The following is a 27,255-nucleotide window of genomic DNA, read 5'->3' as shown; positions in this document are numbered from 1 at the left end:
TATGCACACCCCTTACTGACCTCTTAGGAATCTGGATAGGTCAACCGTGGATAATCTAAGGGTAAAGTGTTGGGGGTTTGGGGATGACACTACAGAGTCCGACAATGAGTTCCACGCTTCAACAACTCGGTTACTGAAGTCGTATTTTTTACCGTCAAGTTTGGAGCGGTTAATATTAAGTTTAAATGTGTTGTGAGCTCTTGTGTTGTTGTGGTTGAAGCTGAAGTAGTCGCCGACAGACAAGATGTTATTACAAAAGTTTTGGGAAGCAGTACGGACACGAAGCATTAAGTACCTCCTCATTTGTTGAAATAGACCCTAGTAATAAAGATAGGTAAATGTGGTGCAGTAATCCAGAGTTGGATCTTTTGTCTCATAATCAGAAGGCTGTGAATTCGAGCCTAGGTAGCGGCAGGTACTTCTCTCTCTGAGTACGATGAATAAATATCAGCAGCAAACTCTTCATTGGCAACAGAAACGGCTTCAAGCCAGTGAACGCTCCATTCAGTTCAGAGGTGAAATGTTACCGGTTCAGACCGGTTCACCCAAACTGATAATAAGAAATGCTACTGGTTCGGGCAAACTGGTATATCCGACATTCAGCTGTGTGGCAATCAGCTGTGCCACACAATCTAGATTAGTTAGAAAGCAGGATTTCCTGATTTCTAGCTAATCTAAACCACACAGCACAGGAACTTACTGTCAATCAATTAAATGAACAAACTTAGCATTTAATAGCATATAAAATTGAGGAGAAATTATGGAAATGTGAGAAGTATTTTGTTAACTATATACAGTATTGTATAAATGTTGAACATTTATCGTCAATATATAGCTCTGTAAAATGAATTTAGAGATTAATGGAAATTAATGAAATAATTGATTTTGTTTTGTGGTATCTGTCTTTTTCTTTGTTTTGTTTTTGGTAATGTTTTTAAATGTGCACTGTTCAAAAAAAATAAAGGGAGCACTTAAACAACAGAATATAACTCCAAATAAATCAAACTTCTGTGAAATCAATCTTTCCACTTAAGAAGCAACAGTGACTGACAATCCATTACACATTGCTGTTGTGCACATTCAACTTTGTACAGAACAAAGTATTCCATGAGAATATTTCATTCATTCAGATCTAGGATGTGTTATTTGAGGGGTCCCTTTATTTTTTTGAGCAGTATATATAAACTTAATAAAACTTAAAATAAAAGTCTATTTTTTTAAAAAATCATCATAATAAACACACGTCAATCATGTGCGTTGGTTGTTTTTTCTTTCCCCTCTAGGTAGATTCTGTGGAAATAAACTCCCAGACTCGATTATCTCCACTGACAGCCGCCTTTGGATCGAATTCCGCAGCAGCAGCAACTGGGTCGGACGAGGATTCTTTGCGGTCTACGAAGGTAGAATATTTTCCTTCATAGTCCAAGTAATTCGGGGCACAGAAAACAGAAACAAAGATCAAAGAATCACATATTTAGGCACAAGGTTGTCGTAGATTGAAATAACTACAGGTGGTTCCAATATTTCTGTTGCTAAACTGTTCTGCCGGCGTGTCTCAACCGCCCGTAATTACAGGGTAATTAGTCCAAAAAGACACACACCACACGATAGAAGGAAAACCAAAAGTCTTTATCAACAGAAAAACAGAAACAGCTCCCTTTTTAAATGTCAAAGGGATTTTCTGGTACACACAAGGCACAGGTTCAATGCAATCCAATTTCTCACCCAGTAACTGGGAAATTGAGTCCAATTCCAAAGTCCAGAAAGTCCACACACAGTCTTGAACAGGGAAACAGCAAAACCATGATCTTGATGAAACTATGAATCAGATAAACTTCCACGAGGCTAAACCAGCACGCTGCTCTTTTTATCTGTAACACTAATTACAGCAGCCCACCCAACCACAGGTGGCCTCTCTTATCTCCTGTAATAATCCTTCAGTTGTTCTCTCCTATGCATCACTCTACGCATGCGTGGGTCTGTCATAAGTTCTTGTTCAGAATCCAGAGATGATAAGGATGATTGATCTCTTCCTGGGCTGTCTGCCAAACTTCCCTCTTTCCTGTTACTCACGCTTCCTTGGTCAGAGGAGACTTCGTCAGCAGATTCTATAGGGAGCAAAACAGGCCTGTGGCATGTGGATGTTTCCCCCACATCCATCTCCACATTCCTTGGGGCAGGAGCTGGGCCAGAACTAACCACAACATAAACGAGATAGTTGTTAAGTGAATTCTGCCCCATTTTGCAACCTTTTGTGCCACAGTTATTAAATGAATCACTGCAATGGTCAAGAGAGGTGTTTTTTGTTTGTTTATTGTATTGATTGATTGATTGATTGATTGATTGATTGATTGACTGAGTTATCAAGGATACACATACGCAAAGGAAACATGGAATTGTAGCAGATATCCAGCAGATAGTCAGTAGATATGAATAATGACTCAGTCATACAAAGCAGATAAAGTGTATACAATAGTATTTACTTTAGCAAATATCATAGTCAAGTTAAATAGTCCAGTCATACATAGTCAAATCAGTCAATATCTCTCAATACATTAACAATGCAACAAGCCTCACTTCTACAGCTTACAAATACATAAACCATCATCGAACACACAGTTCTTACTACAGCAGTCACCATGAATCAGCACAAATGAGTAGAAAACACAGGGAGAGAATCAGGCTTCTGGCTCCCTCTTGTGGCAATTCCCAACGCTAACTCTTAAAGCCACAGTGTTTCGATACATACAAGCATTCATTGTTAGATTGTTTATGTATTGCCAAACCCAACTGTTATGTGCATAGCACTGACAGAAAAACAACCTCTCTTGCTAAAAGATGCGGTTGTGAAGGAATCCGTGTATAATTTTACAACCCTTTTTTGCCATGACCTTTAAGTGGCTTCCTTCCTTGCCTCTGCTTGTTGGAAGCCTACTGAGAAAATCACAAATTACAGTCAGGTAATCCTGCCATTTCAAGTCACCTGTTCCTGCAACCATCCTAGGTGTGAGGACCAGTCACAAGTTATTTTTCATTACTTAATTCTGAACGATTGCTAAATAAATGGCTGTAAGTGAAGGCCTACCCATCTCTGAGAACAGACCTTTCACCTTAACCTTTATTTCCAGGGAAGTGGGGGGGGAAATGTAACTAACATTTCAAAGGGCAGGTGGATGTGTAATGACATTGCAACACACGGTTATTTTTTTCTTTTCTTTTGCAGTGCAGCGCTTCCTAGTTAAGCAATAAAAAATTGATTAAACATTAATAATAGGGTAGCGTAATGAATTCATTTCCAAAGAGCTTGCAGCGCCAGAAATAACAATAGACAAATCGTATTAAATGTCTTCTGCCTCGAAGGCCATTTCCTGATCGTATTTTTATTGATGGGCAAACATCTTTAGTCTGTCACGATCTTTTCTCAGCCTGATCTTCTTTCTTTGTTTAATACCACGTAAAAGGTATTTAGAAGGGAATTAATGAATAGCTGCACGATGCCTTCTAACTGTTCTTTTTAAGTACCTTCTGTCTAAAACGGGGCTGTAAAACTCGATTTCTTTTTTTTTCCCAATAAATTTTATTAATTTTCTTAAAATGGACAAAATCGACAAACATACATTTAACATAGAAGTGGGGTTGTATCTTCCCCGCTTATTCTAGAAGTAAAATTTCAATACAGAAAAAAGAATACATTTAAAAAAGCTTAAAATCGACTTTTTACTTTAAATGAAAAGAAGAAATTTGTTTAACTTTTTATAATAAATCTTCATACATAAACTAATTCTAACATAACATAACACTGCACACCAAGACAAGTAGACACAAGAACAGTTTTTTCCCGAACGCCATCATTCTACTAAACAAATAATTCCCTCAACAATGTCAGACTTTCTACTAAATCTGCACTTCTATTCTACTAGTTTTTCTCATCATTCCTATCACCCATTTCCTCCCATGTTGACTGTATGACTGTAACTTGTTGCGTATATCCTAAGATTTTTATTAATATTGCTTCTTCATTGCTTATTTGACCCCTATGACAATCATTAAGTGTTGTACCACATGATTCTTGACAAATGTATATTTTATTTTATGTACGTTGAGAGCATATGCACCAAGACAAATTCCTTGTGTGTCCAATCACACTTGGCCAATAAAAATTCTATTCTATTCTATTCTATTCTAAATCATATCCCTACTCATTCTAACATAACACTTAAATCATATCTCTACTAATACAATTTTCTTATTTATTTATTTGTTTATTTTTACTTTTAATATTTCTTCTTGTTTATCCGTATATACACTTTGTTCCATATCTCATAAAATTCTGTTTCTTCTTGATCTTTTAACCGTCTTGTTGGTTAAAATTTCAGCGCAATCTAATATTTTCTTAATAACTTCCTCTTCTTTGGGGATATTTTCCCCTTTCCAATTTTGCGCATATATTATCCTGGCCGCGGTTAAAATATGAATAACTAAATGTAAAATTTCTTTCTTATATTTCTGATTGGTTATACCCAGTAAATAAAATTCCGGGGTTATTTCTATCTCCTGTTTTATTATTTCTTTTATTATTCTTTCTATCATTTTCCAGTAAAGCTTAACTTTACTACACATCCACCATTGATGGTAATAGGACCCTATTTCCTTCTTACACTTCCAACATAGTGGGGAAATCTTTGGGAACATTTTTGCTATCCTATTTGGTGGAAGGTGCCACCTATAGAACATTTTAATTGGGTTTTCTTTTAGGGAAACTGATTTTGTCATTTTCCAATTTGAGATCCAAATATTTTCCCATGTATCTATATCAATTTGCACCAACTTATCATGTTATCCTTTAAGGTCAAATCTATATTTTTATGGGCAATCATATATTTATAAACTTTCCCTATGTAAAACTCGATTTCATTGAGGGTCACATCAGGGTTGTGTTTGACCCAGTGGTGGGCTACCGAATTTTTTTATTTATTTTAGAAATAAAGTTTATTAAATAACAAGGGGTAAATAGGTGGGAGGAAAGAAGGGGGTACATAAAATCAAAAGGGTAGGGGTATTTGTTACACGATATTACATTTCAAAGTGTATATCTTACATTGTAAGAAAAATTCACTGTTTTGATCGTTAGTACAGTAGTACCTCTAGATACGAGCTGCTCTACATGCGAGTATTTCAAGATACGAGCCACGAGGGGAGAGACATTTCTGTTCTAGTCCCGAGCTCAAATTCGGGATACGAACCGAGCGTCCACTAGGTGGCGCAAGAATCCTTGCTTTTGGTTATCTCGGAGGGGAAAAACAACGTCTAAAGTTATTTGTTCCAGATACGAGTTGCCTCGACATACAAGCTCCCTTCTGGAACGAATTATGCTCGTATCTAGGGGTACTACTGTATTTGTACCTTATTACTATTAATAATCCATTTATCTATCTTATCATGTTAATTGAAACCTATAAGAATAATAAATGATAGTAAACAGAGTTAGAAGAGTATTTTGTAAAAAGGTAAATAGGAGAGTAAGATTAAGGTTGTATAAAATAATTAGGAAAGAAGAAGTATAAATAGTAAAGAGGTTAAATTAATAAGGAAGAGTGGAGGGGGGAAAACTGCCTGGCTAGCAGAAATTATCAGGAGATACCACAAGGTGTATTGATATATTAGTGGGTGTATAAGTAATATATCAATTAAAAAAAAGAAAAAAAGAAAAAGAAAATATGTTTATATCTAGGTAGTAAATGTTGAAAAAGAAAAAGGTATAGCTTGATTAATATAAAGTAAGATAGATAATTAGGTTGTGAAATTATAGTGGAAATGATTATTTAATTAAGTTTAAAAAACAGGTAAAAAGAGTAATGTCGGAATCAGTTTCTGGTCAGATTTTTTTAACAGTCAGTATTGGAATTGTTTTATTAATCAATGATAATTTTAAGTTCAAAACAGTCAAAGATAAGAGAAATTTATTGGTTTATGAAATAAAAATTAGGTATTTTTTTGCGGTGGTCCATTTGTACCAATTATCCCATATATTATCTCAGTCTGATCTTATGTCTTTGTTTAATACTACGAAAAGGTATTTAGAAGGGAATTAATGAATAGCTGCACGATGCCTTCTAATTGTTCTTTTTAACTACCTTCTGTCTAAAACGGGGCTGTGAAATTCGATTTCATTGAGAGTCACATCAGGGTTGTGTTTGACCCGGTGGTGGGCTACCAAAATTTTTACTACCACACTGTGGGCGTGGCTTATGCATTTTGTTTCAACATCTTTCACTGCAAATTGTGATGCTCCCTAGATGAGGGGTCTCCAATCTTGGCACCTTTAAGACTCGTGGACTTCAACTCCCAGAGTTCCTCAGCCAGCCAAGTTCTGGGAGTTGAAATCCACGAGTCTTTTTTTCCCCCCAGCATTGCAAGTATTCATTTATTATTCCTTTTAAAAAAATATATATACTTTATTTGTAAATATAGGGAAAAAGGAAAAAGGGAAAGGGTAGTGGGGAGTAGGAAGGAATATACAGAAAACAAAGGGGGGGTGAGGGGGGATAGGGAAGGGAAATACGAAATCAAGCGGTTCAGGTAAGCAATACAATTATACATTGTAAGTTGCAGATTATAATACATGTAATTCTTGATAACAGTGTTGTATTTCTTAAACATTGTAAATAAACAGTAGATAAACAATATCCTTAGTATTATCAAGAATTTTCTTAGGTTTTAATAATAAATGTTACATCTCATGTTAATATATATTAGCTAATAACAAATTGATGAGAATATTTTCTAAATTTAAAGATTGAAAAGAGAGAGATATCAAATTTACAGAAAAAAAGATAAGTGGAAAGACGGGAAAAGAGAAGAAAATGAATAAAAGAAAAGAAAGAGTGTAGGAAAGAGGAGAAGGATCTGCGTGTGACGCAGACGTCTTCAGGGACAACTTTTTGTGGAACTCCTGCCCTAGATGACCTTGGTTCCTTTGGTTCTTCAGTCAATTTCTTTTAGCACAACCCAAAGGGATCAATTTTGTAGGGATGAAAATAAGGAAAGACCCCTTGCTGTCCTTTGCCTTCAGCATTCACCAATCAAGCTATCAATCCAATAATCTACGAGACCGCCTTCTGCCGCATGAATCCCAGCGACCGGTTAGGTCCCACAGAGTTGCTCTTCTCCAGGGCCCGTCGACTAAACAATGGTGTCTGGTGGGACCCAGGGGAAGAGCCTTCTCCGTGGCGGCTCTGACCCTCTGGAATCAGCTCCCTCCAGAGATTAGAACTGCCCCCACCCTCCTTGCCTTTCGTAAACTCCTTAAAACCCACCTCTGTCGTCAAGCGTGGGGGAACTGAGACATATCCCCCTGCCTATGTAGTTTTTGTGCATGATATGACTGTATGTATGTTTTTATATATTGGGGTTCCTTGCTTTTTAGACTTTTTAAATGTACTATTGTTATTTTAGAGTCTAACTATTAGATTTGTCACTATATATTGTTTTTATTACTGTTGGGAGCCGCCCCGAGTCTACGGAGAGGGGCGGCATACAAATCTAATAAATAATAATAATAACTATTTTTTTTCTTCCAGCCATCTGTGGAGGAGACATGAAAAAAGACAACGGGCACATCCAGTCTCCCAACTATCCTGATGACTATCGACCCAATAAATTGTGTACGTGGAAGATTACAGTTTCGGAAGGATTCCACGTCGGGCTCACTTTCCTGTCCTTCGAGGTATCAGAAGAAATTCCCACAGCATTTTAGCATGGGTGCTAAGACTACCACATAGTGGGGAAATCCGATTTTTTTTTTGCTACTGGTTCTGTGGCTGTGGCTTGGTGGGCGTGGCTTGATGGGCATGACTGGAAGGATCACTGACGGGCTGCCTGCCACCGGTGCTATCGATGTGGTCCCGGCAATGGGTGGATGTGCTTCCGGCGTGTAGGAGTATGCCCCTCACGAGATTTTGCTTCTGCACATGGTTTTGCACATCTTATGTGAGGATATGCACGTGAGTGATATTTCAGCAATTTTCGCTGATATTTTTGCTTCGGTGCATGCGCAAAAGCCAAATCTCGGGACTCACTGCTCACAGTCACTCATGCCCTCATCACCTCGAGGCTCGACTACTGTAACGCTCTCTACATGGGGCTACCTTTGAAGAGTGTTCGGAAACTCCAGATCGTGCAGAATGCGGCAGCGAGAGCAGTCATGGGCTTCCCTAGGTATGCCCATGTCACACCAACACTCTGCAGTCTGCATTGGTTGCCGATCAGTTTCTGGTCACAATTCAAAGGGTTGGTTGTGACCTATAAAGCCCTTCATGGCATCGGGCAAGAATATCTCCAAGACCGCCTTCTGCCGCACGAATCCCAGCGACCGGTTAGGTCCCACAGAGTTGGCCTTCTCCGGGTCCCGTCAACGAAACAATGTCGTCTGGCGGGACCCAGAGGAAGAGCCTTCTCTGTGGCGGCCCCGACCCTCTGGAACCAGCCCCCCCCCCCCGGAGATTAGAATTGCCCCCACCCTCCTTGCCTTTCATAAGCTTCTTAAAACCCACCTCTGCTGTCAGGCATGGGGGAACTGAGATATTCTTTCCCCCTAGGCCTTTACAATTTATGCATGGTATGTTTGTATGTATGTTTGGTTTTATAATAAGGGTTTTTTTAGAAGAACCTTCTCTGTGGCGGCCCCAACCCTCTGAAACCAGCTCCCCCCAGAGATTAGGATTGCCCCCACCCTCCTTGCCTTTCGCAAACTCCCAAGAGCTGATAGACATTTTCCAAAAGAAACCTCAGCAGTCTATCGACATGTCCATGTTCTCCTCCTCCCTTTCTTCCATCTCTCCACAGATCGAGCGCCACGACAATTGTGCTTACGACTATCTGGAGATCCGGGATGGCAGTTCAGAGTCAGACCCTGTGATCGGAAGGTATTGTGGTTATGACAAGCCCGACGATATTAAGAGCACCTCCAACAAGTTGTGGATGAGGTTTGTGTCCGACGGGTCCATCAACAAAGCAGGCTTTGCGGTCAACTACTTCAAAGGTAGGGGATAGAGCTTGAATGATTCGAGGCAGGGTTGGATAAATCTTAGGATGAGCAGCACCTGGGTTGGGTTTGAACTTACCTCGCTGCTGGTTCTCGTCCTACTGGGCCATGCGGCTGCGTCTCATGGGCACGTATGCGCAGTGCCGAGTTTTTTTTTAATCCCCCCAAAAGCCATAAACAAGAGGGTGACACATGCGCAGCGCTGGAAATTTGTCTCCTGCTCATGCACAGAAGAAAAACGCAGAAGAAAACAATTCAAAAATATCCCCCCCCAAAAAATAATAATAATTTCAAATATTTTCAATATTCTATTCTGTTCCATTCCATTCCATTCTATCACTGTGTTGTATCTTACAATTCTTGGTTAATGTAATTTATTTTTTTTCTTTATGCACACTGAGAGCATATGCACCAAAGACAAATTCCTTGTATGTCCAATCACACTTGGCCAATAAAGAATTCTATTCTGTTCTGTTCTATTCTATTCTATTCTATTCTATTCCATTCCTTCTCTTATCTTCTCTTCTGTACTAATTCTCTTCTCTTCTCTTCTAATTCTAAGTGCAGGAGTAGACAAACAGGCAAAGATTTGTATCTGCAGGACTGTTTGTATTGGGCCACTGGGTGGCAGACTGAACCCAGGAAAATTGTAATTGTTTCCCAACTGCTAGATACACCACCTTTTACTGCACTTCCTTCAAGCAGCTTTTTTTCTGCATCCAGAACAAATTCTTGTTTTGTACAGCTGGCCATATAATCACGTACCTGACTGCACCCATAGGAGCCCATCACCGACACATGCCACAGAGCCATATCAGAAGGCACATGGGGCATTGTCCTGTGTCAGCTCCAGCGCGCATCATGCGCTAGCCAGCTGATTTTTGGCCTTGGGAAAGGCTGTTCGCAAAAACAAGCTTCCAGTTTGTCCAATGTGCTATTTTTCACACTCTGGGGCAGGGTTAGGCAAGGTTAGCTCTTCTATGACATGTGGACTTCAACTCCCAGAATTCCTGAGCTGGCATGATTGGCTCAGGAATTCTGGGAGTTGAAGTCCACAAGTCATAGAAGAGCCAACCCTGGTCTGGGGCTTCACGAAGCCTCTGGAATGCGAAAACACAGCACAGTGGGCAAAGCGGAAGTCTGTTTTTCTGAACTTACGGTTTGCCTGTTTGCCCATTTTTTTCACCATCCCAGGCTTCAGTGAGGCCTGTGCACATGCGTGCAGGTGGGAGGGATTGTGTACACGCGCAAGGGCCAGCGCAGGGGGGTGCGCAATCATGGCAAGAGGGAAGAGGTGTGGTAGCACCTGCACACACTTTTATTGGCATGCGACTTTGGCCTATAAGCCAAAAAAAAAGGAAATAGATCGAACCTTCACTGCTTTTGTCATTCCAGAAGTGGATGAGTGCTCGCGACCAAACAACGGCGGATGTGAGCAGCGTTGTGTGAATACCCTGGGTAGCTACAAGTGTGCCTGTGAACCTGGCTATGAGCTGGCTCCCGACAAACGCAAGTGCGAAGGTAAGCAATGAGGGAAGCATCTGTTCTGGTTCTAAGAATGCATGTACCCTGTTTCTTTGGAAATAAGATCTGTGCTGAAAATAAGACCTAGCATGTTTTATATGGGTATGCCTAATAGAAGCTGTGTCCCCAAAATAAGCCCTTTGTAAGAACCTCTGCAGACAGCTGGCCACCCATATCTATCTTATCTATCTCTATCTTATCTGTCTGTCTGTCTGTCTGTCTGTCTATCCATCTTACCTATCTATCTATCTCTATCTTATCTATCTATCTATCTATCTATCTATCTCTATCTTATCTATCTATCTGTCTGTCTATCCATCTTACCTATCTATCTGACTATCTCTGTCTTATCTATCTATCTATCTATCTATCTCTATCTATCTATCTTTATCTATCTCTATCTATCTATCAATCTATCTATCAATCTATCTATCAATCTAACTATCTATATCTCTATCTATCTATCAATCTATCAATCTATCTATCTATCTATCTATCTATCTATCTCTATCTATCTATCTATCTATCTATCTATCTGTCAATCTATCTATCTATCTCTATCTCTATCTATCTCTATCTCTCTATCTATCTATCTATCTATCTATCTATCTATCTATCTATCTATCTATCTATCTAAGGTTTGCCATCACTCCTCTAGAGTTTCAATGTCTTTTCTGTAGTGTTTGTTTCAGCCACTATGTTCGGTTTTGTATCTTGCAGCTGCCTGTGGTGGGTTCCTCACCAAACTCAATGGCTCCATCACAAGCCCTGGCTGGCCGAAGGAATATCCACCCAACAAGAACTGCATCTGGCAGCTGGTGGCACCCACACAGTATCGCATATCCCTGCAATTTGACTTCTTCGAGACAGAAGGCAATGATGTGAGTATTGTCCTTTAGAAAGGAGGCCGTGTGTTAGCACAGATGGAGATCTCGGAACTCCCGAGCTGCTGTGGATTTTCAGTGATGGAGGATGGGGTTGCCGCCCCGAGTCTATGGAGAGGGGTGGCATACAAATCTAATTAATAATAATAATAATAATAATAATAATAATAATAATAATAATAATAATAATAATGTAGAGTAGAATAGAATGGAATGGAATGGAATAGAATAGAATAGAATTCTTTATTGGCCAAGTGTGATTGGACACGCAATGAATTTGTCTTTGGTGCAGATGCTCTCAGTGAACATAAAAGAAAAAGATACATTTGTCAAGAATTATGAGGAACAACACTTAATGATTGTCATGGGGTCAAATAAGCAATGAAGAAACAATCAATATTAATAAAAATTAGGTTTCCTGCCTAAGCAAGGAGTTGGACTAGAAGACCTCCAAGGTCCCTTCCAACTCTGTTATTCTATTATGCTAAACAAATAATTCCCTAAACACTGTCAAACAATTTACTAAGTCTGCACTACTGTTACTTTAGTAGTTTTTTCTCATCATTCCTATCACCCATCTCCTCCCACTTATGACTGTATGACAGTAACTTGTTGCTTGTATCCTTAAGATTTTTTATTAATATTGATTGTTTCCTGATTGTTATTTGACCCCTATGACAATCATTAAGTGTTGAACCTCATGATTCTTGACAAATCTATATTTTCCTTTTATGTACACTGAGAGCATCTGCACCAAAGACAAATTCCTTTTGTGTCCAATCACACTTGGCCAATAAAGAATTCTATGTGGAGCGCAGAACAAACTCTTGGCTGTGCCCGTTTCTGCCCAATTTCTTCTCCTCCAAAACCTGGGAATTATTTATTTTATTTATTATTATTATTTTTATTTATTTATTTTATTTATTTTATTTATTCATTCATTCATTCATTCATTCATTCATTCATTCATTCATTTGTCCAATGCACAAATACATAGGAAGAAAAATAGACATGTGAACTCCAAATACGAACTGAATAATCAAATTATCACAGATAATCCCCACTCGGTTAAAGACCTTGGTATACTAATAACAAAAGATTTAAGTGCCAAAGCCCACTGCAACAATATAGCCAAGAAGGCTTCAAGAGTTGTAAACCTAATCCTACGTAAATTCTGCTCTGGCAATCTCACACTACTTACCAGAGCTTACAAAACTTTTGCCAGACCCATCCTCGAATACAGCTCATCTGTTTGGAACCCATATCGCATCTCAGACATTAACACCCTTGAAAATGTCCAAAGAGCCCTTCACTCCTCCACTCGAAACAGAATACCCTACGAGACTAGACTTTCAATCCTGGGCCTAGAAAGTTTAGAACGCCTTAAACAAGATCTAAGTATTGCCCACAAGATCATATGCTGCAACGTCCTGCCTGTCGGCGACTACTTCAGCTTCAACCACAACAACACAAGAGCACACAACAGATTTAAACTTAATATTAACCGCTCCAAACTTGACTGTAAAAAATATGACTTCAGTAACTGAGTTGTCGATGCGTGGAACTCATTACCGGACTCCATAGTGTCATCCCCAAACCCCCAACACTTTACCCTTAGACTATCCACGGTTGACCTCTCCAGATTCCTAAGAGGTCAGTAAGGGGCGAGTACAAGTGCACTAGAGTGCCTTCCGTCCCCTGTCCTATTGCTCTCCTATATCTCCTATACCTTTCCTCTATTCCTACATCTCTTCTTCTATTCTTTCATTGATATGTTCTATTATCTTCTTTTCTATTATTTCTTAGATATATTTTACTATGAGTATCTCCTCTATAACCTTCATCATGTATTTTACTATGTGTATATAGATATATACCCACTAAAACCCTCATTGTGTATTGGACAAAATAAATAAATAAAATAAATAAATAAAATAAATATATATAAGGGTAAAGTGAACTTAGAGGAGAGGATATATGAAAGAAAGAAAATATATATGATAAGTGAGAGAAAGGAAAGACAATTGGACAGGGGGATGAAAGGCACACAAGTGCACTTATGTATGCCCCTTATTTCCTCTTGCTTCCCTTTTAGGTGTGCAAGTATGACTTTGTGGAAGTGCGCAGCGGCCTCACTTCTGAAGCCAAGCTCCATGGGAAGTTTTGTGGAGCAGAGAAACCCGAGGTGATCACCTCCCAGTACAACAACATGCGGATTGAATTCAAGTCTGACAACACCGTCTCCAAGAAAGGCTTCCGAGCTCACTTCTTCTCAGGTAGAGCCAGCTGGTCTCTTGAAAGCATGCCTGTCTGTCTCCCGCTTCTTCCCACTCCAGCAACTAACCTTCCCTTTGGAAACGACGATGGGTTAAGTGTAGGAGGATGCAGTGCCTGGTTTCCTCCAAATGGAAGATGTCACCATCTTAGACCCAGGAATCCTGGCCTTAGTTTTCTTTCTTGGCCGAAGGAAACAGCTGTGATTGCGCATTGGGAAACGCATCGCTGGGCTCAGTAAGGCTACTCCGTCCTGTTCCAAAGTTCCTTGTCCTATCAGGTTTGCACTATAGCTACGGTGGAAACCTGATATTAAACCTATATTAAAATAATATTTATTTATTAGATAGATAGATAGATAGATAGATAGATAGATAGATAGATAGATAGATGTTAGATAGATAGATAGATAGATAGATAGATAGATGATAGATAGATAGATAGATAGATAGATAGTTAGATGATAGATAGATAGATAGATAGATAGATAGATAGATAGATAGATAGTTAGATAGATAGATGTTATATAGATAGATAGATAGATAGATAGATAGATAGATAGATAGATGATAGATAGATGATAGATAGATAGATAGATAGATAGATAGATGATAGATAGATAGATAGATAGATAGATGATAGATAGATAGATAGATGATAGATAGATAGATAGATAGATAGATAGATAGATGATAGATAGATAGATAGATAGATAGATAGATAGATGATAGATAGATAGATAGATAGATAGATGATAGATGATAGATAGATGATAGATAGATAAATGATAGATAGATATAGATAGATAGATAAATAGATAAATAGATAGATAGATAGATAGATAGATAGATAGATAGATAGTTAGATAGATAGATAGATAGATAGATAGATAGTTAGATGATAGATAGATAGATAGATAGATAGATAGATAGTTAGATAGATAGATGTTATATAGATAGATAGATAGATAGATAGATAGATAGATAGATGATAGATAGATGATAGATAGATAGATAGATAGATAGATAGATAGATAGATAGATGATAGATAGATAGATAGATAGATAGATGATAGATAGATAGATAGATGATAGATAGATAGATAGATAGATAGATAGATGATAGATAGATAGATAGATAGATGATAGATAGATAGATAGATAGATAGATAGATAGATAGATAGATGATAGATGATAGATAGATGATAGATAGATAAATGATAGATAGATATAGATAAATAGATAAATAGATAAATAGATAGATAGATAGATAGATAGATAGATAGACAGACAGACAGACAGACAGACAGACAGACAGATTAGACAGAGAATAGATAGAGAGAGAGAAAGAGAGAGAGAGAGATTAGACAGATAGATTAAACAGATAGATTAGACAGACAGACTAGACAGACAGACAGATAGACAGACAGATAGATAGCATCCAGCTCAAAAGCCACTACTTCTTCCCATCCAACTCTTTTATTTTGCATTGCGGAGAGGGGCGGCATACAAATCTAAATAATAAATAAATAAATAAATAAATAAATAAATTGTGTAAAAGGTCTTTTTTTTGGTCAACTTCTCTTCTTCTCTTTTCTTCTCTTACTTTTTCTTTCTTTTCTCTTCCTCTCCTCTCGTCCCTTCCATTTATCTATCTATCTATCTATTTATTTATTCGACTTCTATGTTGCCCAATCCCCAAGGACTCAGGGCAGTTTACCACAATAATAAAAATACAATAGAAATAGATACAAATCAATAAAAAGAAGTCGAACATTATCCAAAACGAAAACATTATCTAAAACTAAAACCCCATTAAAAAGTTATTTTAAAAAAAATCCTTTCCATTATAAGCCCCACTTTGCAAAATCTGGAGCTCAGAACTATAGTTGGTTCCAGTGTAAGTTTGAAACCAAAAAAGCCCATTTTTAACCAGCGAAAGCCCCCCAACAAACCGCCCAGCCTCTGTTCTTCAGGCACTGCATCCTCTGGTCCATATTATTTAAATCTCGCTAGCTCACTTACCAAGGCTTTAAAGCTCCATGGATGGACGGCTGCTCCTGCTTCTGTGCTGGTCCTAGCTGCCGTGCCTCTTCTCCTTGGCTTGGTCTCATGATGTTTTTTCCTTTCTCTTCTCCCACCCTGCTAACGGCCGGCCTCTTGTTCGAAGAGGCCAGTTCAACAGCGCCTTCCCCAGCTCTCTGCTTGCCTTGGCCAAAACTTGACTGTAGGATAGTTGATAAGGAAGCACCCATTTCTTTTATTTATTTTTTTAAAGATGGAACGATTTTGAAGGTTGTTTGTCTTCCTTGCAGAAATGATCGATGTTTTATGTGTAGTGTGTGTGTGTGTGCCACATTAAAAAGGAGCAAAATTTCCATCGCTCCCCACCTCTCACACCCTTCTCCTTGTTTTCAGTCCATCCTGTGTAGCCAGGTTATTTTTGATGCTTGCTGGGATCTTAGGGGGGGCAAAAACGATGTTGGGAAACCATTACCTGCTTATGTTGTCTTGTGTTTTAATGTGGCGTTAACTTTTGTGTCAAAAAAAAAAAAGAAAGTTTATCTAAGCAGAATTCTCTGCAAGACTCATCCAGCTAACATAAGTGGCCGGAATTCACACCATACAAATAGCTGAACTACGAGGGTTATCTGGAAAGTAAGGTTGCAAGGCCCGTAGTTCTCGTGGGGAATGTGCATAGGGGAAGTTGGTATTACAGTGTTCCCTCGATTTTCGCAGGGGATGCGTTCCGAGACCGCCCGCGAAAGTCGAATTTCCGCGAAGTAGAGATGCGGAAGTAAATACACTATTTTTGGCTGTGAACAGTATCACAAGCCTTCCCTTAACTGCAATTTCTCATTCCCTTAGCAACCATTTAGATTATTACTCACCATGTTTATTTATTAAAGTTTATTACAAAAAATATTTATTAAAGGTGGACGAAAGTTTGGTGATCACGTATGACATCATCGGGCAGGAAAAACCGTGGTATAAGAAAAAAACAGCGAAGTATTTTTTTTAATTAATATTTTTGAAAAACCGTGGTATAGCCGTTTTGCGAAGTTCGAACCTGCGAAAATCGAGGGACCACTGTATTGTGTAGTGCAGGGGTGGGCAATTAATTTTGCCATGGGGCCGCATGAGAAATTGGGATGGTTTCAGAGGGACGGACTAATATAATTAACTCATTTCTACCCATATATTGTAAAGACCCAGACCATGGCCTGACTTAAACACCCAGACCCAGTCTACAGACCCCTAATTGTTTGCTTTACGGCAACACGGTGCACCACAGTCACTGCGCTGGAGTGTTTGCGTGGTTTCTGTGCTCAGCCGTTCTTGGTAGGTCGCGGTCCGCTCCAGTGCAAGGGTGAAAGAGCTCACCGCGTCATCAGGAAAGCAGGAACCAGATGAGTCCCGGTAGACACGGTGAGCTCTTTCATTCTCGCACTGGAGCGGACCCTGACCTCTGCGGACTGGTCACAGATAGCGAGCAGGCCGGTCACAGACTTATGACAATGACACATGACTTATGACTAGTGATGGGTGAACCGAACTCGCACAATTCGGGTCCGTACCGAATTTTGCGGTGTTCGGTACGCTGAACACGAACCCGAAATTTTTTTAAACTTCGGGCAAAGTTCGGAGTCGCGTTCAGCGTTCAGAGCTTTGACATCACCGGCAGATTGCTAAGGATGCCGAGGTGATCACTTCCTGGATTCCATGGAATCCAGGAAGTGCTCACCTTGGCGTCCTTAGCAACCTGCCGGTGATGTCAAAGCCCCGCCCCCAGAATCTCTTCGTGGGAGGGATTCCCCAGCTCCTTCAAAGGGAGGTCTTCACGTAAAAATAAACATTGTTATTTTTACGAAAAAGGACACCGCAGCGGCGGAATCCAGAAAGTGATCACCTTGGCGTACTTAGCAACCTGCCGGTATACATGACGTCAAAGCTCCGACCCCGGAATCTCTTGGTGGGATTCCCCGTTCAGGTTTGGGTTCAGGTTCGGTTCGGGTTCAGCCGAATTTTGCCAAAAGTTTGTCCGAATGTGCCGAACCCGAACACCGTTGGGTTCGCCCATCACTACTTATGACAATTTTTCGAACATTGCAGCATCCCCAGACTCACATGATTGCAGTTCAGGTGCTTGGCCATTACTGCCACTACTGGTGCGCTGTGCGCACAGCTTCTGTTCTCCTGCATGTGCATGCGCCCCAGTGTGATTTTTCCTTCTGCGCATGCACAGAGAGCAAAATATCGTGAGGGGATGTGCATGTGAGAGAGATTTCAGCAAAAAAAATTTGCTTCTGTAAATGTGCGGAAACAAAAAATTACCAAAATGTCTCTCTCATGTGCATTCCCTTGTGAGATTTGGCTTCTTGCGCATGCATGGAAGCAAAATCACTCTGGGATGTGCATGCGCACACACAGGAGAATAGAAGCTGTACACGCAACACAACTTTCACTACTGGTATACTGTCCTCAACCGTTTTGGTAGCAACCCAATATTGGATCTCCTTTGACAATACAGTGGTACCTCTACTTACGGACTTAATTCATTCCGTGACCAGGTTCTTAGGAAGAAAAGTTTTAAGAAGAAGCAATTTTTCCCATAGGAATCAGTGTAAAAGCAAATAATGCGTGCAATTGGGGAAACCACAGGGTGGGTGGAGGCCCTGTTTCCTCCCAGGAGATTCCTAGACAGGCCCCACGGAGGCTTCTCCCCGCCTTTTCTGGCCCTGTTTCCTCCCAGGAGATTCCTAGCGAGGCCCCACGGAGGCTTCTCCCTGCCTTTTCTGGCCTTGTTTCCTCCCAGGAGATTCCTAGAGAGGCCCCACGGAGGCTTCTCCCTGCCTTTTCCAGTTACAGTTTTGGAGGCTCGGGTTTGTAAGTGGAAAATGGTTCTTGAGAAGAGGCAAAAAAATCTTGAACACCCAAAATCTAGAAAAGTTCGTAAGTAGAGGCATTTGTAGGTAGAGGTACCACTGTATTGGAAATTAAGTTTGACATCCCTGAGCTAAACCGAAAACTGTTTTAGTTGGAAATTGGGGACATGGTTTGATGTTTAATAAATCAACACAAGACCCGTAAAGCTTCCAAGGATTCCTCCAGCAATCAAGAAGCCAGAAGATTCCTAGAATCAACTCAGCCAAGAAGATCCCAAGGGCAGTAGGGTGAGTACCTTGCTCTCTTTTTCTTTGTCCTAGTTTAAGTTCATCATCTCTGGGCTGGGTTGGAAAAGGGGCTTATGCCCCCTACTCCTTTTCTACCCTGCTCCTCCTATAGCTGCAAAAATAACAAAGCCTTGTAATAAGGGGTCTTTCCTCTCATCGTCAACAGATCCCCCAGGACAGTGTTTCCCAACCTGGGCAACTTGAAGATATTTGGACTTCCACTCCCAGAATGGGGAATTCTGGGAGTTTTGGTTTTTTTAAAATATATTTTTATTGATTTTGTAGATATGGTTACATAAAACAAACATAATACAAACATAAAACAGTGCACAGTGCATGTGCCCATCACCCGACTGACAATAACCATCACCACCACCACCAATTGCGGGGGGTTCAAATATTTACTACTACTAGGCACGAAATTGACTTTGAAAAAACTAAATTACTTTCCAAAACAGAAAATGTATACAGAAGAATAATCATGGAGGCCGTAGAGATAGAAAAACACCCCCTCAGCATGAACAGATGAGATGACACGTCCCGCCTGCTAGAGATTTGGAAACCAGCCTTAAACAAAAAAAACATATCATAATCATCACCATGTCAATCCTTCAACTAAATGTGATTCCACCAACCAATCAAATCATTAAAACATAGTCACCCAATCTATTTGCTACATTCAAACCAAATCTCCACCCCCAACACTATATATAAGGGACAAATGGCAGTTGCAAACATTCTATATTTACAGCAGCACGAAGCTTATAACTTCAGCCTGATGATGGTGAATGTGATTTCACCGAAACGTCACATAGACACTCAAAATATTACACGGGGCAAAACCCGAACTCAGAACAATCTACATTTACTAGTTTGCGTCACAGATTCTACTCAGCATATAACCTTTCACCTTATTCCATCGTGCCATCAGCTTCTCCAGTTTATTTTCATCAAAGTTGTTTAATCTTATTTCCATGATTTCAAAATGAATGTGATCCACCATGTACCAGTACCAGTTCTGTAGTGTCCATTTTATAGACTCTTTCCAACCCAATACCACTACCGCTTGAGCGCTTTCCAGTGCTGCAGTTTTTATTTCTTTAAAATCTCTTAGTTCTCTTTGTTTAATTAATATCGCTATTTCTTTTGTAATTATCCAATTAATATTTAACATTTTATTTATTTCGTTCTGTACTTCCTTCCAAACTTTCTGAATTTCTACACACTCCCAGAACATATGCATGAAAATTCCTTTCTTTTGGCAACCATGCCAACAATTACCTTTCTCTTTCCCCTGGAAGTGTGCAAGTTGTGCTGGTGTATGTTCTGTCTGGGTCACTCCAGAAGCCAATACCAACCCAAAAAGAGAAGCCAGACACACTGGTAAAAGGCAAAGGCAGTTTATATAATTCAAGGAAAACACAGGTAACAGAAAATGTCCTTACAAACAGGAAAAATGCTGGAACTTCAAATATATACACGGAGGGAATAGTCCATGAAGCAATACCAGATTCTTGCTGCCAAGACGAAGCTGTAGATAGCAAACAGACGCCTCCCACGAGTCTTCCAGACTGCGAGGCCACAAGCCAAGATCAGAGACGCTGAGAATCAAAACAGGTCATCGCAACTCCAATTGATAACACTCCACATGGCTTCAAGGCCTTGCCTGCCTTTTAAACCCTGCTGATGAGTACCACACCCAAACCCAGCTGTTTCTAATTCAAGGGTGAAAATATTTCTTTAACTGCTCCTTTCGTTGCTGTGAACGTCTCTGTCTCATGTCAATGACAGCTTGTGCGTCATCACCTAATGACTCCAAGCTACTGGCTGGGGGGAGCACCCCCCCCCCGGGGCTCTCATGCTGTTCTCCTTCATCCCATTCCTGACTCTCCTCTCCCCCGTCCGACTGTTCAGCCCCCTCCTCTGCGCTGTCATCCTCCTCTGGGCATGGAGCCAGCAGAGACAAAGCTGGTCCCTGAGCAGCCTCAGGCTGAATCACAACAGTGTATAATACCATTTATGTAAAAAATTTCTTCTCATCTCTTTAACTCTTGTGTTCTTAAGGGAATTCTGGGAGTTGAAGTCCAGATATCTTCAAGTTGCCAAGGTTGGGAAACACTGCCCCAGGAAAACTTTGAAAACAGGACGCCACAAACCCTTCCCTTTTGTCTCTTTTCCTCTAGTGTTGATGTGAGCTTTTTGATCTCCAGTGGAAAGACGAAGCCAACGTTGAATTCCTTACCCAAGGGATGTTTCTCACTTCAATTTCCTAGTTGATTATCTTATTTGCTAAGCAATTTGAGGAGTAATTCTAAAGGCACTTATGATACGAGGATTCTGTTCCGATTGCAAAAAAAAAGACCATCCCAGACTTCTGTTATCTTTCTGAGTTTGAAAAAATAAGCTTAATTCTTTTCTCAATAACCTGCAATATAACCCACATTGTCAAGTTGGGGGGGGGGGTTCCATTTTTGAAACTGTGGAGCACCGCAGGTGACTCATTTTTTTTCTTTTTAAATATATATTTTATTAATTTTCCACTTTTTAAAAAGAAAACACTCACTTTCCATTCAGTAGGGTTTCCCCAGCTTTATAATTTCTCCTTAATTCTAGGTTACATCACTTCTTGATTAGTTTCCACTCATTGCTTCTTGTTCTACCCTCAAGTGCTTTGGAGAATAGCTTGACTCCCTCTGCTTTGGGGCAACCCCTGAGATATTGGAAAACTGTTTTCATGTCTCCCCTAGTCTTTCTTTTCATAAAGCTAGACTACACCTTTGTTCCTACCTTCTGAGCTTCGGTTGCTCAAATAGCTCCTGTAAGAATAGAATGGAATGGAATGGAATATCGTGTTTCCCCAAAAGTAAGACAGTGTCTTACTTTCTTTTTACCCCCAAAAGCCCCACTACGTCTTACTTTCGGGGTATGTCTTACATTGGAAAGGAGGCGGGCGAAGGAGGGCGCAGCTCCGGCTGCTCGCCTCGGAGCCGGTCGGCCTCGCTGGCCACTTGCAGCCGAGCCACCGGCGCCACCGCCTCTTCCCCTGCCGAGGCTCGGCTGCAAGCGGCCAGCGAGGCCGACCGGCTCCAAGGCGAGTGGCCGGAGCTGCGCCCTCCTTCGCCCGCCTCCTTTCCGGCAGCTCCCCGCGCGCCCCTCGCCTTCGCCTCGCCGCGGTGCCACCGCCTCTTCCCCTGCCTCGCTGGCCGCTTGCAGCCGAGCCTCGGCAGGGGAAGAGGTGGTGGCGCCGCGGGGAGCTTGGAAGCGACGTCATCGGGCTCCCCCCCCGGCAATACCCCCGTGTTTCCCCGAAAGTAAGACATATGTCTTACTTTCGGGGTACGGCTTATATTAGCCGACCCCCCTGAAACCCCTGATACGTCTTACAATCGGGGGTGTCTTACTATCGGGGAAACAGGGTAATATGGCATAGAATAGAATAGAATTCCTTATTGGCCAAGTGTGATTGGGCACACAAGGAATTTGTCTTGGTGCATAGGCTCTCAGTTATTATTTATCTTATTTCCTTATTAGAGGTAGTCCTCGACTTACAACCACAGCGGAACCCCAAATTTCCACTGTCAAGTGAGATATTTGTTAAGTGAGGCTGTTGGGGGCCTGGATGGGTGTCAACAAACTCAAACTCAACCCAGACAAGACGGAGTGGCTGTGGGTCTTGCCTCCCAAGGACAATTCCATCTGTCCGCCCATTACCCTGCGGGGGGAATCATTGACCCCCTCAGAGAGGGTTCGCAACTTGGGCGTCCTTCTCGATCCGCACCTCACATTAGAGAAACACCTTTCAGCTGTGGCAAGGGGGACAACAGTGATACAATACATTACAAATCCAATAGTAGAAAAGTTAAATCAATTTAAAAAACGTTAATAACATGCTAAAATCCCTAACTATACAATCATACACCTTCAACCTAATCCATCATACAGTAAGGCCGAAGACATAATAAAAAAGGGGGAGAAGGTGATAATTATCCCCACGCCTGGCGACAAAGGTGGGTCTTCAGCGTTTTACGGAGGGTGGGGGCTATTCGAATCTCTGGAGGGAGTTGATTCCAGAGGGCCGGGGCCCCCACCGAGAAGGCTCTTCCCCTGTGTCCCGCCAGATGACATTGTTTGGTCGACCGGGACCCAGAGAAGGCCAACTCTGTGGGACCTAATCGGTCGCTGGGATTCGTGCAGCAGAAGGCGGTCTCGGAGATAAGAACCTCATTCTCAGGTGATTTTGGTCTGGGGGTTGCGCAAAAGCATGGCCCTCTCACAAGTTTTCTGTAGGACACGCAAGAGCACACCCCATCCTTACGCAAACTCCCTGGGCTCCAAAAATCCCGCAAGAACAAGGCGTGGTTTTGAGAATAGTCGATCTCAGGTGTTGAATCAGTTCCTCTCTGGCTTCTACTAGATTTTAATGCTGTTCCCCCTGCCAATCTCCTTCCTGTAATGATATGCCAACTTTATCTTAGCCTCCTCTTCTTCGTTTGGCTGTTCCTGATAGCTGTTGTAAGAGTATGGCCTCTTTTCCTGCATGCCCGTCCGATGGATTTATTTAAGAATGGCTTCATTCATGTACACGAGCGTTCTCTCTTACCTTTGTTTTTTTAATTCATTTTTTCCCCCCTCCCTGTCTCATTTCAGAAAAGGTTAAGCTGGCCAAAATGCGTCCTCCCGGCTTGAAATATCGTCTGAAGAAACGCATGAAACGCACGAAAGCTTGAGGAACTTGGCTCCTTCTCCGTTTGTTTCTCAGGAACTCCAGAGGAACCAAATCGCCCATGTTCCTCCTTTCCCCACGCACAGCGAGCGCCAGCCTTCTCTCTGTTCCGTGTTTTACTATCGAGAGAAGGGGCCACCACCTTCAAGCCTCTGGCGGTGCTCCTCAAAAGTCTTACTTGACTGAACTGATAGTTGTTGTTTTTTTCAAAAAAAATAATTATTATTAATTAATTAATTCCTGCCCTGAAAGCGTTTCAATTTCTCTGGTTTGTCATGAAATCAGCCGAGTTCATTTTGCATTTTTATTGGTGTCTGTGACATTTTCTGTTGCTAAGTAAAGCAGATTGCCATGTCCTGGTTCTCTTTCCCGCATTTCCTTGTTGTCGCTGTGTCTGTTTTTAAAACTCAGTCCTCTCTGTTTCATTAAGCAGGTAATGGTTATGCCCGTTCTAGAACTAAATGTGACTTTGGCCGTTGACCTTGGTTAGAATCGTGGGGTGTGGTTCTTCTTGCTTTTCTCCACTTTTGGGTGAATGCTGATGTTGCCGTTTGTAGGTTTATTTCTAGATCAGCCTCGGGGTTGGCGAAGCGTGTGAGCCGCCTGTGGTTTTTGTAGCTTGCGTAGAAAAGTCAAATTTTGGGCCAGTGCAAACGCAAGAGACCTAAGAACAGGAACCACCGTTTATTTTGGAAAGGACGAACACTAAGATCAAGAGACACAAACAGTGATAAGAGAAACTCGGTTTATGGCACTTATCAGACTCACAGGCCAGGGGGACGTCTTCTTAACAACTCCATTATTAGCTGCAAATAACTTTGTAAAGGCGCTGGGAAAATCCAAGCGCATAATACACACAGATTAATAAAAGAGGGAAAGGACTAATTTTATTCTGCTTAATGAATAAACTGGCTCCATGATTCACTGGGTTCGACCCTCTTACTAAAGAAGAGGCTGCCGAGAAGGTGAAATAGAAGAAATAGTTTTTAAGGAAGGAATTCAGATAAGGGATTTTTTTTTTTTATTGAACTGATGTGGATCTAATGGAGTTGCCTGCACTGATCATGTGACTCCATAGAGAGCAGCTTGCTAAGCCATGGATGCTTTTTTTCCCTAGACAAAGATGAATGTTCGAAGGATAACGGGGGATGCCAGCATGAATGTCTCAACACTTTTGGCAGCTACGAGTGTCAGTGCCGCAGTGGCTTTGTGCTACACGACAACAAGCATGACTGTAAAGAAGGTATTACGTCTTTTTTTTCCCCCCATGAAAAGGGTCCCCACTGTGAGTCTCCAAAGGCTGTTTGTCATCATGTTTCACTAAAATACAGTGATACCTCGTCTTACAAACTTAATTGGTTCCTGGACCAGGTTCTTAAGGTGAATAGTTTGTAAGATGAAACAATGTTTCCCATAGGAATCAATGGAAAAGCGATTAATGCGTGCAAGCCCAAAATTCACCCCTTTTGCCAGCCGTAGCGCCCATTTTTGTGCTGCTGGGATTCCCCTGAGGCTCCCCTCCACGGGAAACTCCATCTCTGGACTTCTGTGTTTGTGCGATGCTGCAGGGGAATCGCAGCAGGGGAATCCCAGCATTGCAAAAACGAGCGCTTTGCTGGCAATGAAAGTTTGGAGGTGGGGTTTCCCAGCGAAGGGAACATCAGTGAAATTGCAGCATCGCAAAAACACAGAAGTCCTCGAAACCCCACCTCCAGACCTCTGTGTTTTTGCGATGCTGGGAAACCCCACCTCCGGACTTCCGTTGCCAGCGAAGTGCCCGTTTTTGCACTGCTTGGATTCCCCTGCTGGGATTCCCCTGCAGCATCACAAAAACACGGAAGTCCGGAGCTGGGGTTTCCCATGGAGGGGAGCCTCAGGGGAATCCCAGCAGCGCAAAAATGGGTGCTTCGCTGGCAACGGAAGTCCGGAGGCAGGGCATCCCAGCGGCGGAGGTGGGTTTGTAAGGTGAAAATAGTTTGTAAGAAGAGGCAAAAAAAAATCTTACACCCCAGGTTTGTATCTCGAAAAGTTTGTATGACGAGGCATTTGTAAGACGAGGTATCACTGTACTCAGTATGGAAAAAAGGTTATTTGGGTCAAGTTGTCTACTTATACGGATGCTCCCCGTATCCAACATTGGCAATATATACTCCTCAAAAAAAAAATATAAAGGGAACATTAAACAACACAATACCCTGTTTCTCCGAAAATAAGACGCTGTCTTATATTAATTTTTGCTCCCAAGGATGTGCTACATCTTATTTTCAGGGGATGTCTTATTTTTTTTAATGAAGAAGTCTTCCACTAAGCAATTAATTTTATAATAAGCTTTAAATATGGTAAATTGGAACTCTTACGTCTAGCAATCAAAAATTTAATAAATAGAAGCAATATATATCAAGCACTATCAATGCCACCAATTACTAGTTTAGCTTATAATTATTAAATTATAAAATATACACAGTAAAATTATTCTAAAGATTATATAGATTCCTAATACTATAGTTGTAAATTATAATAGTTCTTAGCAAATCTTAATTATTATTATTTATCCATATAAGTACTTATTGATTAAATTAACCTTATGAAATCAATTATATCAAATTGTAAAACTAGGGTATACGTCACCTATGTCTTACTTTTGGGGGATGCCTTATATTAGGCAATTCTATGAAACCTCTCCTATGTCTTACTTTTGGGGGTGTCTTATTTTAGGGGAAACAGGGTATAACTCCAAGTAAATCAATTTTTTGTGAAATCGAACTGTCCACTTAGGAAGGAACACTGATTGACAATCAATTTCACATGTTGTTGCGCACATTCAACTTTGTACAGAACAAAGTGTTCAATGAGAATATTTCATTCATTCAGATCTAGGATGTGTTCTTTGAATTGCATTGCATTGCATTCATTCATTTTGTTTTGGTCTCGTCCAGGGGTGTCAAACTGGATTTCTCTGTGGGCCACAGGATGGGGAGAGGTGGAGGGCGATGGGATGGATGCCTTGTGCAGCACCCTGCTGACCAAAACTGGACATGGGGAAGTTGCGTGCAGCCCCCCCCCCCCCCCCCCTGTGACTTGTGTTCTGGTTTCTGGTAGAAATTTAGCAATTGCAAATAACTCTTATTAAATGCATTATATCATGAATAAAGAAACTCCATTTATTTCTCTGCTCTTCTGGAATTCAAACACATTTCATACAGGCACTCGGTCCGTTATCTCCCTTAACTGCATTTCTCACATTCCTTCTCCTTCTCCACTTAACAAGATTTATTTTCCTAACAGCGTGATTTCTAAAACAGCAGCCCTGACTGTTAATCAACACAGAATACTTTTGCTTACTTGAGAGCGGCAAGAAAAACATCCATTTTTCTCTTCGGCAACGTTGAAACTCCACCCTTCTTCCCCACTGACCCCCTGACGTGCCAAATACATCACTACAGTATTTAACCCATTCCTCTCCTTAATATCTTCTTCCAGACACCTGTTCTCTACGTTTTGGGGTCCTTCTGAATTTAGGATTTACCCAGCGAACGTCTGATTCTTCCTCATTAGATCCTGGACTCATAGCCCCATCCTGTGGCTGGCCTCCCACCTGTTCTACTACCTGTAACCCCACCCCACCCCCACTAA

The 27,255-nt window shown here is 41.0% G+C and overlaps 1 protein-coding gene across 2 annotated transcripts in view; it reads left to right on the top strand.

Annotated features, from left to right (window-relative positions):
• Positions 1-27,255, top strand: part of BMP1 (bone morphogenetic protein 1) — a 160,218-nt gene that overhangs the window by 122,307 nt on the left and 10,656 nt on the right. For both annotated transcript variants that reach the window (XM_070765346.1, XM_070765345.1), the window contains exons 11-17: positions 1,284-1,400; positions 7,581-7,726; positions 8,845-9,040; positions 10,439-10,564; positions 11,288-11,448; positions 13,547-13,727; positions 24,740-24,865. In XM_070765346.1, coding sequence (XP_070621447.1) covers positions 1,284-1,400; positions 7,581-7,726; positions 8,845-9,040; positions 10,439-10,564; positions 11,288-11,448; positions 13,547-13,727; positions 24,740-24,865 — 1,053 coding nt within the window. The remainder of the gene's footprint in view (positions 1-1,283; positions 1,401-7,580; positions 7,727-8,844; positions 9,041-10,438; positions 10,565-11,287; positions 11,449-13,546; positions 13,728-24,739; positions 24,866-27,255) is intronic.

This window comes from Erythrolamprus reginae, chromosome 12, assembly GCF_031021105.1.
Source record: "Erythrolamprus reginae isolate rEryReg1 chromosome 12, rEryReg1.hap1, whole genome shotgun sequence".
NCBI lineage: Eukaryota > Metazoa > Chordata > Lepidosauria > Squamata > Dipsadidae > Erythrolamprus > Erythrolamprus reginae.
The sequence above is the reverse complement of the archived record's forward strand: the minus strand, read 5'-3'. Positions and strand labels throughout refer to the sequence as shown.